Source organism: Hemiscyllium ocellatum, chromosome 19, assembly GCF_020745735.1.
Source record: "Hemiscyllium ocellatum isolate sHemOce1 chromosome 19, sHemOce1.pat.X.cur, whole genome shotgun sequence".
In the NCBI taxonomy this organism is placed as follows: Eukaryota; Metazoa; Chordata; class Chondrichthyes; order Orectolobiformes; family Hemiscylliidae; genus Hemiscyllium; species Hemiscyllium ocellatum.
In genome coordinates, this window is record NC_083419.1 from 3,092,278 (window position 1) to 3,106,212 (window position 13,935).

The 13,935-nt window shown below is 39.4% G+C and overlaps 1 protein-coding gene across 5 annotated transcripts in view; it reads right to left on the reverse strand.

Annotated features, from left to right (window-relative positions):
- The window catches only part of ppp1r12a (protein phosphatase 1, regulatory subunit 12A), a 177,134-nt gene that overhangs the window by 22,104 nt on the left and 141,095 nt on the right, over nt 1-13,935 (reverse strand). For all 5 annotated transcript variants that reach the window (XM_060839594.1, XM_060839593.1, XM_060839591.1 and 2 more), the window contains 3 exons: nt 11,581-11,743; nt 9,027-9,163; nt 7,056-7,118 (listed from right to left, as the gene is read on the reverse strand). In XM_060839594.1, coding sequence (XP_060695577.1) covers nt 7,056-7,118; nt 9,027-9,163; nt 11,581-11,743 — 363 coding nt within the window. The remainder of the gene's footprint in view (nt 1-7,055; nt 7,119-9,026; nt 9,164-11,580; nt 11,744-13,935) is intronic.

Genomic DNA, 13,935 nt, shown 5'->3' on the forward strand with positions numbered 1-13,935 from the left:
TTCCAAATGTGGCCGCACTAGCGTTTTATATAGTTGTAGCGTGACATCAATGGTTTGGGACTCCATCCCTCCACCAATAAAACCTAACACACCGTACGCCTTTTTAATAGCACTATCAACCTGGGTGGCAACTTTCAGGTATCTATGTATATGGACTCCAAGATCCCTCTGCACATCCACACTAACAGGAATCTTTCCATTGACCCAGTACTCTGCCTTCCTGTTATTCTTCCCAAAAAGCTTCACCTCACATTCATCTGCATTGAACTCCATTTGCCACCCCTCAGCCCTATTCTGCAGTTTATCCAAGTTCCCCCTGCAACATTCTTCCAATCTGTCCATTACTCCACCGATTTTAGTGTTTTCTGCAAACTTACTAACCCATCCACTTATGTTTGCATCTAAGTAGTTTATAAAAATGACCAACAGCAGTGGTCCCAAAACAGATTCTTGTGGCACACCATTAGTAACCGGACTGAATATTTTCCAATCACCACTCGCTGCCTTCTTTCAGAAAGCCAGTGTCTAATCCCAACTACTAAGTCACTATCAATCCCATACTTCTGCATTTTCTCCAATAGCCTACCACGTAGAACCTTAAAGCTTTACTGAAGTCCATGTAAACCACGTCAACTGTCCTACCCTCAACAACATGCTTGGTCATTTTCTCAAAAAACGCAATAAGGTTGTGAGACATGACCTGCCCTTGACGAAACCATGTTGACACTCTGAAATCAAATTGTTGCTTGCTAGATGGTTTTGTCACTCGTTAGATCATTATCCTAACTCACCAGCAAAACTAAACCATAAGTACACAGTAGAACCATTATAACCTCAACATGAAAAATGACAATCTGGAGTCAAGGCTTGTTGTGGACTAGAAGCTTGGCACCAGCATGGACTGGTTTGGAAGGATTGTTACTCTCAACTTTATTTCTTCATTTTTCTAATTTATTCTTATGATATGCAATGCTGGACTTGTTACTTTTTGACATTTCTATTTATTTTCCCCTCCTAAGAATTTGTACTTGAGAACCTGTACCTAGATACCTTTATACTCTGTACCTATGACAATTTGTAAACTTTTCACTGTATTCGCAAGTACGTGACAATAAAACAAATTCTGATTTTAATTGTATAACCAAGAATGCAAAGCTCCAAACACCCAACAATTCCTTTCTTCTCACTGATCCTGGGAAATGATTTCATGAATGACCAGTATTGCCATTTTTATCTAGTTCACAAGGACACCATTTTACGAGCAAAGGCCTGAGAAAACTTGAACCCCAAAATGTTTATAAGCTCATAGTTCATGGATTCAAGATCACAAGGATACCATAGCACTGAGATAAGCTGAGATTAGACAAGCAACATTTCAACACATATAGACCAGGAATTATGGAGTTCACTTCAGAAATTCAGAGAACAAAACAATTCAAACATCCACGTTTAGTATTCAGTTCATTTAACTGTAGATTTAGAGCTTTTTTTGAGTATATCTATTGCTGGTATACATAACATTCCATCATATCAAAGATGAGAAATTTTTAAAAAAAGGAATATACCAGATAGAAGCAGATGAAAATCCCACTTCAAGACAGCTCTTAACACTGAAGGAGGCACGACTTTTGGGGTTTAGGCCAGATGCACGATGAATTTATGGACCAGAATATCCAGGAAATACAGTTCGCACTTTTAAATCAACTTTTAATTTCAATTCAGCAACACCAGCATAAATCTCTGCAATGATGATGAGGTAGTCCATGACCTGATCCTATTCTTCTAGTTCAGCTCATAAAGACTTAAGTCACAAAAAGCCCATAAACTTCAATCTATTCAACAAACTGGCCATTTATTCTGTTCACCTTGAAGAAACCATGTCTAAATTAACATCACTGTATAATCGATCTCAGTGGTCTCAATGGCAATTGCATTATCAGTCCACATTGAGTAACTGAGATATAACTTTGTCTACTTCTATAACCTTATTCTGACTTTGTCAATTCATTCTAATCATTATTTCTCTGTCACAAAAATAAATTGAGGCCAAAACATTGAATGTTTGAGGAGATGAACACAGTTCGTAAGGCTAAAGGGATCAAAGAGTATGGGGATAAGTGTGGACAGGGCACTGAGGTTAATGATCAGCCATGAAAATATTCAATGGCAGAACAGGCTCAATCAGCAAAATGGCCATCCCCGTGCCTATTTTCTATCTTTCGAGGTTGCTATTTTCACATTCAATGCTTGCTTCACTATTGTGATTCTAAACAGATTGTTACTTCATGATATGCTTTCAATTTGTTGAATGAAGGAGGCACAAAATGGGCAATGCAATCAGCAAAGAGAGATTTCGGATGGCAAGTTTGTTATTGTAGATGCTAACAATTTCGACGTACACAATATCTTCCAAACATGCAACCTCTACCACTGCGGGCAAAGGCAGCAGATGCATGGGAATACCACAACCTACACTACAACTCTCCAATTCACTCAACTTCCTTTTTGGAAATACACTGTTGTCCCTTCACTGTGCCCGAGTCAGAATCTTGGAACTCTCTTCTGAACAGCACTGTGGGTTTCCTTCGACCCCCAAGGACTTCAGTGGTTCAAGGAGGTAGCTCACCATGACCTTCTCTGGGCCATTAACTATGTGCAAAAAATGCTGACCCAGTCAGCAATGCCCACATCCCACGAATAAACAAAAATGGTCAGCCAACTCCCAATCCAAGGGGTCCTGTGGCAGCAGTAGTGGTCCTTCCTCTGCGCCAGAAGATCTCGTTTCATGTTCCAGTTGTGTCATAGGATGATGAAACAGATTGATACAGGATTTTCTTATGAGATTTCCAGGCATTAACTGGGCAATAAATCCCAAATATATGAAGCTAAGGCCAAGAGTTAAAGATTGATTTTGTGCCCTTGATGAAATATTCCTGTGTCAGGATATTAATCTTACTAATTTTAAATAGATCAATGCAGCTGTCTCCAATTACGAAGCAACAAGCAATTCAGAATCCTATTTTCAGAAGTATGAAGATGGAAGAAAAACAATGCAAAGGCCAACAGTAATAAAGTTTTCAACTTACAATTACCACTATGTAGGTGCCAGTTAAAGCCACACGTTAAACAAAGCATTCTCCCAGTGATAGCAATAATCGTCAGCACTTCCTTGCACTAACATTAATCAGATTATTCATACAAGAGCAGTGTTCCTTTTAAGCATTTTCATGTAACAATCAATGTTTTAATCAAGAACAGATGTTCCTTCTGTTACTACAATGTTAAGTCTGGAACACTAGAATGAAGTTTGCATTTAGAATTTAGATATAATTTGACATTTCATCCAAATACAAGATGATTAATTTACACATGGAAGGTACTAACTCTAAACCCAATTGGCAAAGGTCAAATATTATGCAATGAGCTACTTTCAGTTAAAAAGAAGTCATGAAATAACTGAAGCCACTTTTGTAATTTAACCTTTTTGCAGCAATAATTACTTGCAAGCTTGTTCCTTTTCAACTCTAACTTTCAAATTCATCATTGCAAAGCTTTATGTGCTCTTCTGATGCCCCACGTTCCCTCAGGCCTGTCTATTGAATGCTGCATGGTTAGTGGTGCACCTAAACTCACTCTGACTGCAACAGTCAACTGGGTTCATTCAGCGATTCACTGTGGCTTGAAGGATTTGGAACTGGACCCTTTCAATTGTGCCACAGATTTGTTTCCAATCCCATCACTGAAACGTTCCCCTTCGATTTACCATTTAGAATCTTGAGCATTTGCCAGGAACAGTCGTCACTAACACAGTTGCTGTCCCAATGGATCTAAATTTAACTAATGTTTCAAGACTAGCAAAGAATGCAGAACAGAAACCACATCACAGCAGGCTGATGCCGTGTCCATCTAGGTCAACTAATACAGATATAACATGGATAGACACACATCCATTTCCTTTTCAAATTATGACGCCCGCTCCCTTTCAAATTATACTCAGTCACTGCCCAGCAGACAAAGCTTTCCATCTCCTGAAGTCTGAGAAATTGCTTTTCACATTAGCTCTCTAGCTTTGTCGAAATAGTTATGAAGTGACCAAAATCAAACAACTTGGAGATTTAAATGAAATTCTAAGACTATGCAAACAAAACTAAAGAGATCAAACATAACGATTACAGATGAGTGAACTAAGCCATTACAACAATGGCGAAGCTTCACAAATGCCTCCCTAGCTGTGAAGTAGTTTTGGAAATTGAGGTTATTAAAGATACTGTATAAACGCAATATTGGTTGAATAGCTGCACACCCTACTTTTCTCTGAAAAGTCCGAAAAATATAAAACACTTCTCACAAATGATACCCTACAAAACAAAGACCGGGAAACTTCTGATGCAACTACAGAGCAGTAATCATTCTGTTATTAACGAGTTTCCATATCTAAAAGAGATCTCTTTACAGCAAAAGTCGTCAAATGGCATACATTTTTTTTAGTAAAAAGTGAGGTCTGCAGATGCTGGAGATCAGAGCTGAAAATGTGTTGCTGGTCAAAGCACAGCAGGTCAGGCAGCATCCAAGGAACAGGAAATTCAACGTTTCGGGCCAGAGCCCTTCATCATATTTTTTAACCAATTTACATAAAAAATACATTTTCTTTGCTGGTAAAGTGTTCATTATTTATTCTTAAGCATTAATTATTGCAGATCCACCATTGGTTCAATGTGCTTCTCAGTTAACCTAATCAATTGTCCTTTCTTCAGCAAAGTAGTACACTTTTGTCAAGCAAATCATTAGACGTTGGCAATTTACCAAGTGCAGCCGCTTTTAAAAGGCTGCTGATACAACAGTGTGTTTAAAACGCAGCATACAGCTCACAATGTGACAAATGGAGGCTTAGTCTGTCACATTGATGGAAGGAGATTTTAAATTCAACCAAAAATGACGACAAACTTATTTTTAAGATTCTAAATTTGATTCAGTCGTGTCAAATAAAATCCACATAAATGGAATTGCAAACAAAAAAAAGATTTGCCATCATTGAGATTCCACTTATTGCAATCCTGGACCATTGCTACAAGAGTATTTCAAGGCAACCATCTTCAGAAGCTTCAATGATCTTCCTTCCATCATAAGGTAAATGGAGATATTTTAGGAGAAAGTGAGGACTGCAGATGCTGGAGATCAGAGTTGATTGTGCTCCTGGAAAAGTGCAGCAGGTCAGGCAGCATCCAAGGAGCAGGAGAATTGACGTTTTGGGCATGAGCCCTTCTCCAGGAATCCTGAAGCAGGACTCATGCCCGAAACAGCGATTCTCCTGTTCCTTGGATGCTGCCTGACCTGCTGCACTTTTCCAGCAACACATTTTCAAATGGAGATATTTGCTGGTTACTATAGGATCCATTTCCATTCCAAACTTTAGATATTGAAGTCGTCCATACTAGCAAGCAACCTAAAGGTCATAGGACTGCATGACAATGACCAACTCCAACAAGATAAAACTACCATCTCCTCTTGATATTCAAAGTATGATCGTTGCTGCATCTCCCACTAACATCTTGGGATTTGGGATGGAGGGGATGGGTTTAACCATTAGCAGATACTGAACTGGACCAGTAATATAAATGATTTGCCTCTGCGAGTGAGTCAATGCTGGGAATGTCACCATATTTCCATTCTTCCACAGTCAAGGCTCCAAAACTCAGAACATGGCTGTGCTTCTATCTAGAGCAGATGGTCTCAATGACTAAAGGAGGCTCATTGCTATCTTCAAGGGCATTTAGGGAGGCACAAGATATGAAGATTTATATCTTATTATCTGACCAAGTCAGCAAAGTCTACACCTCCTAAAAAAATATTTTAAGGAAAAGGATTGCAGCAGAAAGACTCAAGGTGCAGTTGTGTAAGTATTTTTGACAAGAAATATTGAGTGTACAAGTCGACAAATGCCGAGATAGAAAAGGGACCTTGGGGTTTAGAGATACAGAACACGTCTATGTAAATGAGACCGGTTGAAGTTAGATCACTATGTCCGGTTTTGGGGATATCTTACTTTAGGAACAATAACACCACCATGAAGAGTGTACTGGAGAAGTTAATGAGGCACCAGATGCAAAGAACTCTTTTCAAGGGTACAAATAGTGAGGACATGCAATCCAAGTGTTCAAAAATATAACCGGTTTGGACCAAGTAAAAGTGGAGAAAAATGGGTTCCACTGGTGAGCGATTTGTTCCTGACTGGAAAGATTATCAGCAAAATAAAGACAATGTGAGAACATAACTTAGATACTGAATGCCTTTCCATAACCACTTATGGAGTCATACATGTTACTCTTTTCAATACATTAGGAAAGGAAAAGTGAAATTCTTCAGTCCATCTCTGAGGCAGCACTTGACACCTTGTGTTAAGGTTTTATGGTTCTAAAATAATATAAAAGTAAAGACAATTGAGTCTGATTCACACCCGAGACTTTGTCCAATCAACCTCTGCTCTTTTCTAAAAGCAACACACTATTATTCACCTTAACCACAAGTTTTTCATGAAATGAACAGGTCATTTTTCTTTGATCAGGACCCCCTCCATTGGCTTAATGCTGACCCAATGAAAACATTTTTTTTTAATATTAAGTGTCTTGAAATTCATCATGTAGTTCTCCAGAAAACACAACATTCCTCCCAAATATATTGCAATCCAACAATATCTCAGGAGGTCCTTTTACCAAGTGGCACCAAACAATGTTCAAATATGGGCATGTTTAAGGCCAACGTATTATTATGTGGACAAGAACCCATTGCCGTAAATCTAGTTCAAACATTATTTGGAAGATCAACTTGTTCATAAACAGAACACAGCAAATGCCACAAGTATTACAACAAACAGAAAATGCTTTCAGTTGATAAGTAATTAGTCTTGAAGTATTTCAACTAATTCTGGCTCAAATAAAGCGGACCCGGATATTCAAGCACACGCAAGCTCACAACAGCTTCAGTTTTTGAGCATAAATGTTTGTCACCATTCCAGCAGAAACATTTCAAGGTTGAGTATACTTAGGGCAAGTAATTACCTGACATTTTTTGTTTGTTCCATCTTCTGTGTCAGACTGCTGTTCCTGTTCATTTTCATCACTCTATAAACAACAGTTACAGCTGTTAGGGTAAAGCCAAGTAAATTCCAAATACTTATATACTTGTTGACTTTCTTCATGGAATTGGTCATAGGTAGTCAAAGACTGCTATTCATACAATCAGACCAGCTGCTGAAATCCCATAGTCAGCTTGCCCCCATGCAACAAACAGCTAAGATGACTGAACTTCAAGGTTTAAATTTAGAAAATGGTAGCATTATTGAAAGATACAGAACTCCAAAGACATATGTGCAATGCTCTTCAATGAATGCAGCAACCTAGTTTCAGGGGAGAAACTCTTCCCATAGTATCATGTACAATATGTTTCACTTCAAAGATCACCAGGTGGTGATGGCTTGCTTCTGTCTGGTTTGATCACAGTACTCCATGTTCAACAGAGTTTGAAATATAACCCCCTCTGATCTCAGAAACAAAAAAGAAACCTCAGGCTAGACACTGCACAGACTTTCAGTTGATACCTTCAATACGTCATGTTTCAGGGAGAAATGAAGCAGCCCTTCGGTAGAGAATTGCAAGCTATAAACAAACACCATGAATACAACTGAAAAATTTCAGCAAGGTTTTATGTACTAAAAATGTATACGCACAGAGTGCCTTTAAAGAAGAAAAAGATTCCAGGGTACTTCCAAAGGGAAAGTGGAAACAGATACTAAGCTCAAGAAAGTCTGGCTCAGATAAGACTCATTACACAAAGGAAGGAGGTCAAGCAAGTGTGTGGTTTGAGAAGGAAATTCCAGAGATTGAAATCACCAAGGCCACAATTCTTTTTCCACCTGCTTTTGACATGAGTGTTACTGGATGGCAAGCATTTATTGCCAATAAATAATTGTCCTGGAGAAGCTGGTGGTCAGTTGTCTTATTGAGCAACTAGTGCCTTTGGGATGCACAGACACCCATCATGCCACTAGGAAGTTTCCAAAATGACTTAGAAAGGAACTTGTAGGTGCTAATGTTTCCATGCCTCTTTTACTGTTGCATTTTTAGGTGGTAATGGTCGTAGGCTTGGAAGGAGGCTGCTCACAGAACTTTGATAAGTTTCTGCACTTCATTTTACGATGGTACCTACTGCTGCACAAAGGAAGCAAGTGCATGAATTAAGTGCATGATCTGGGGGTTATGGTTCCAGCCAATTGGACAACGTAGTCCTCTATGGTCACAAACTTCAGGAATAACAGAGCTGCAATCATCCAGGCAAGTGGAGAATATTCCATTACACTCCTGACTCGTGCATTCCAGACAGTGCCAGACACTGGAGAGACAAAATGAATTCCTGGCTACAGAACTGCTAACTTCAATGAAATGATGCATAATAAATTACTCCCTGAAAAACTGGGATTTCTGAGACAGTGTTTCTGTTGAAAGATGCAAAATATTAGAGTAATGGAGCAGGAACAACCAGACAGAGCAATGACACTGGGCAGGCAGGATTTAGTGCAGAAACCACCCTCCCCTTCTTGCTTCCATTGCTTTGTACAGCATTTCTAAAACAACTTGACATGGGTAAAGGAGTGTACATCCCTACTACTCTCACTGTCAGAGTTTCTGCGGATTTCTACATACACTAGTCTCTTCCCAGCTGTACCAGCCACTGAAGAATTTGTGCAGAAACCTAGCTTTTGCTGTTGGATGTTTGCTGTTTCTGCACAATAATTAAGAAAATCATGCCAAGTACAGAATGAACTTAGGTTATGCAGCAAATTAGTGTTTAGCTCATTGGAGAAACACTGAATCCAAACTGTTTCTGACGTGTCCTTTGCAGAGATTACACAAATTGTATATAGCAGAATCATGCTTCAACTAAGGGATCAATACCCAACTGTTAAACGAGATACTATCCTCAAAGACCCAAAAGGGCTTTGTTTTTTAAAAAAATGGTGAAGTTATACTTACATCCTGCGTCCAGTAAGAAACACCTGTCGATCTCCGCTTTTCCCTAGGCCGCCTACGCTCTCTTATCGATGGTTTATTTTGTGACTTGTCATCTAATTTCTCCTCTCCATCTCTCTCATCCTCCCTTTTGTCCATTTCTAGTCAAATTAAAATAAATGTTTTTCCCTTTGACAAACAAGCAAATCACATCACCAGCAAATTTGCTAAAGCAACACAACTATTACGCACATTCTTCTACAGATATAGCATGGAAATTAAACACACGAGGTATCTTACATGTTACTTTATACATAAACAAATGTTCATCTGCCAAAAACATCTAGAAAAACAAAAAAAACAATGCTGTAAATCAAAAACAAAATCAGATATTGCTGGAAAATCTCAACAGGTCAGGCAGCATGTGAGGAGATAAAGGCCAAAGTCAGGATTGCAGACGACTCCTGATGATGGGCTTTTGCCCGAAATGTCGATTTTCCTGCTCCTCGGATGCTGCCTGACCTGCTGTGCTTTTCCAGCACCACTCTAATCTAAACGCTGTAGAGAGAAAGCAGAAATAACATTTCGGGTCTAGTGACCCTTCTTCAGAACTGAATGTTTAGCTAACCTACTATTGACAGAAAATTTACAATATAGCCATTACTATTTCAGGTCTCTGTATTAAACCTGCTTACTTCTGCAAATTAATTGGAAGGAGGTTTGAAAATAGTGAATATTTAGTTACACCAACGGGGTTCACAAACTCCTGAACTGAATCACACTGATGTGGAAGGACTCAAACGTAAAATATGATCCATGTTGAGCGAGTTGAATATTTGGAACACTAAATGAGGCCTAGTGAAAAAGATGCACAATGGGTGCGTTGTCGAGTGATCCACATTTGAATAATCTCTGGGCAAAACTGGCACAATTCATTTCCCTAACACAAGCGAACGTTTGATCGTTTGTCTTTATTAAGAGTGGAAGCCAATTAAAAAGGAAAATAAATAGGTCGCTTAGAAACACATCTTGACAAAGTATATTTAACTCTCTTTGGAAATGCTGCTTTCAGTTACCACACATGCGGATAACGCCATTTCTCAGTGAAAGAGATGAATGCCCAGATTGATATTCAGAAGGGTTTGGGTGTACATAAGAAATGCATGAAGTTTGCATGCAAGTATACAGAACAATTAGGACACTGGCCTTTCATTCAAGGAGACTGACTTGCAGAATCAAGTATGGTCATAGCTACAATGGTACAGGATTATGTTAAGACCAAGCACAGAATTCTACTCAGCTTTGATTTCCATATTTGTGAAGGATATATTTGTATTAGATGCAGGACAGCAAAAATCACAAGATTGTTCCTTGAATGAGCTGGTTGCCATGTTGTGAGAGCCTCAACATACAGATGTAAGATGGAAATACAGCATTCAGCCCCTCAAGATTGCTCTGCCAGTTATTATCATGATGGGTTTCCATTTCAAATTTCATAATCCATCTACCACAATAACCCCCCATTGTCTGCATACCAAAAATCTGTTTACCTTGGTCTTAAAACAATGACCCCCCATTTCAACCACAAACAACATATAGCTTTAACTTCACATTTTCCCACATGACACTCTATTAGAGTATCCAGGTTTTTGCCCATCACTCAACAGGACAAGATTTACTCACATTTGGAAAAATACAGACCTATCTGTGATAGGCTGCATGGCTTTGTGCATGGAAGGTCATGCCTTACGAACTTAATTAGTGACAAAAATGATTGATGAGGGCAGGACAGTGTATGTTTTATGGACTTTAACAAGCCATTTCACAAAGTTTCTCATGACAAGTTGATACAAAATGTGAAGTCATGTGGGGTCCGCAGTGAACTGAACACCAAACTGGCTTAGACAGAAGACAGAGCAGCAGTATTTTTCTAAATGGAGATCTGTAACCAGTGGTTTTCAACAGGGAGCCCTGACATTTGGAACATATACAAATGATTTGGAGGAGAATGCAGGTGGCCGGATTAGTAAATTTGGGGACGACACACAGATTGAGGGATTTGCAGATAGTGAGGAGGATTGCCAGAGAATACAGCAGGATATTAATAGACTAGAGACTTGGGAGGAGAAATGGCAAATCAAATTTAATCCAGACAAATTAGAGATGAAGCATTTTGCAACATCAATGCCAGGTGTAAAACAGCTAACATCAGTGGATAGTTTAGTGCAAACTTTTTAAAAATGCAATATTGAATTATCCACTTGAGTAGCAGTTTGTCCAGTAGTAACAATCGACTGACAACCAGCTTTTACTAATTGATTGCCAAAGTATTGGATTTGATAACAGTCCTTGTAAAATGCAATTCTTTTTACCCAATTTGCCAAGATGTACAAATATAGTGGATTCTGTATGTGCATAGTGCAATATAAAAAGGTGCGTATCAATACCTGTGAACACATTTTAAAAACAAATTAAACAAAATCATTTGATTTTGAAGGACACAAGTGGGGCAAGTACACCGTCACAGAGACAAACTGAGTGAGTATGCTTTAGGTGTCAACTAACATCACAACTTTACCTTTATCCACTTCTCCAGAACTTCTGTTGTATGCAGAGTAAGCAGACGTAATGCCGATAAGGCTGTTGGGTCGATTTAGTTGGGATGCCACATGTGAACTATTGAAGGCAGAGACGGTGGCAGTCGAAGTTGTCGTGGTACTTGACCTGGTACGTTGATAAGGCTTTGAAAAAAAATCGGGAAATTTTACAACAGGACTGAGAATGTTGAAACTTGCACTGAAGAAATTTACAACGCATACATGGAAAACTTTTCTCATTTATCTTTGAAAAGTGATTAGTTTTCAACAAATTATTGATGATTTATTCACCCTTGAGGCCCTTTCATTAAGAAATTGCCTGGATCTTCCAGGTGTAGCAGATACCTAGCACGGTTTGCAGGGAAATATTTTGCTGCACACAAACAGAGAAGATGATTGCAAGTTTTTTTTCCCAATAGGCAAGTTACTTGCGATGTCCTAAACTTACATGCAATGGAGTCTGAAATGGCTGCATTAAATCACTGTAAATGGTAATTGAAATGAATTAGCCATTCCCTAACAGGGCCTGAAGATTGATAGGATGGGGGCATTCAATAATGAAAACCAGCCTCGACACTAAGCAGTCTCTTTCCTTCAGCATCCTTCAATAGTGTTGGGAGGGTGCAAGGAGGAAAGATGACCAGTCAAGCTGCCAAAGACTTCATGTGCAATTAAATATAGATGTAAGCAATTGGGGGCCCACCTATCTTAAACAGCAGGTGGAGTTCTCATTCACTGGGTGTAGTCAGATGCACAAACTGATATTCCATTCAGAGCGATCATTAATCTCTTCCTTCATTCTTACATTTGGGACAAATGGTTTACATGGTATTACTTAAAAAAACCAAAGCAAGTGCAAGTTCATCAATAAGCGTTTTGTCCATATATTGTATCGCACAGGGAGATTCTAAAGACACTCGAGGTCTCTAAGAGTATCAAGGCAAAGTAGCTGAAAGAGACTCAAAAGCCTTGACGGGTTATTGCTAACATACTGTCCAAATGTGAAAACACATGGCTGGGTCACAATTTTGGCTTAGCACTAGTGCTGGCAATGGATGGAACAGCAGCAATCTAAATGAAGGTGCAATGGTGAACATCGGTATCAATGAGCTTTACAGGCTTGAGGGTCCGATCTTAAAAAGTCATTCAGAGAACATGCAGTTGGCCAAGAAGAAATGAACAAAGGACTGCTGATTGCTCAGCAGGCAAACTCTTCAGCACTGTCCATTCATTTTTATTTTGCCACATTTTTTCACCAAGACAGCAGTTTTTCCAACTGGAGGCTGTGGGCCAGGCTGGGACAAAGCTCACGCACACAGTGCTTGCTTGCATGTCTTTCTGAAGAAACGCTTAAGCAATGTGTAAAGCTTGGCTCCAGTACTAGTCTGCAGCAGGCAACTTTCTGGAATACCTCTGTCAGTTCTAATCAAAGACGACCATGCATAACCAAGAATCCAACAAATTAAGCTTCAAATGTAATGTGTTCAAAGATGCCCAATCAGGAAAAACTTCCAAGGAAAAAAAAATTAATGCATTTTGGACACGTTTAATCTTTTTCTTTTTTCCACGGAATGTAGCTTTGGGTAGGCCAGCATTGATTCCGAACTGCCCTGAAGAACAATGGCGAAATGGCTTCATGAACTGCTGCAGGTTTTGGAGTTGCAGGGATAACCACAGTGTGGTTTGGAAGGATCCCGTATATTAGTACTGAAGAGCCAATTCTGGGCTTGCTACATTGATGTATACTGTATGATTCTTGGAGGTGACATCTTACCTAATGAGAGCATGCATATAAAGTGATCACACACACAAGATTCTCTCATGTCTTGGGGGGCATTACTGAAGCTTTCAGAATGCTCTTTGATACTTTCTTCAGGCTGCCCTGCTCCCAACAAGCTCAACACAGAAGAGCTGCATAAAACACTAGCTAGGCCAGAGCTGACGTACTGCGCGCAGATCTGGAGTCCACATTATAGGGCAGACATCCTCTCAACAATTGTGCAGTGGCCAGAACTGAACACTATACTCTGGTGATCGAACAAACATGTACACAGGTCCATCATAATGTCCCTGCTCTTGTTTTCAATGCCTTGGCTAATAAAGCCAAGGACTCCATTTGCCTTCTTAACCAAGATCGACCTGTTGTCTTCAATGATCAGTGAATATGAGCAGTAAAGTCCAACTGGTTCTCTAAGTCTTTGCACTCATCAGGTATTTCCTTGTCTTGTTAGTTCTCGCAAAAAAAACACCACACTTTTCAGGAGTAAGTTATATTTGCCATGGTTCTGCCCATTTGAACAGCCTGCCTGTAAATGGCCTGAAGTCCAAGGTTTTCC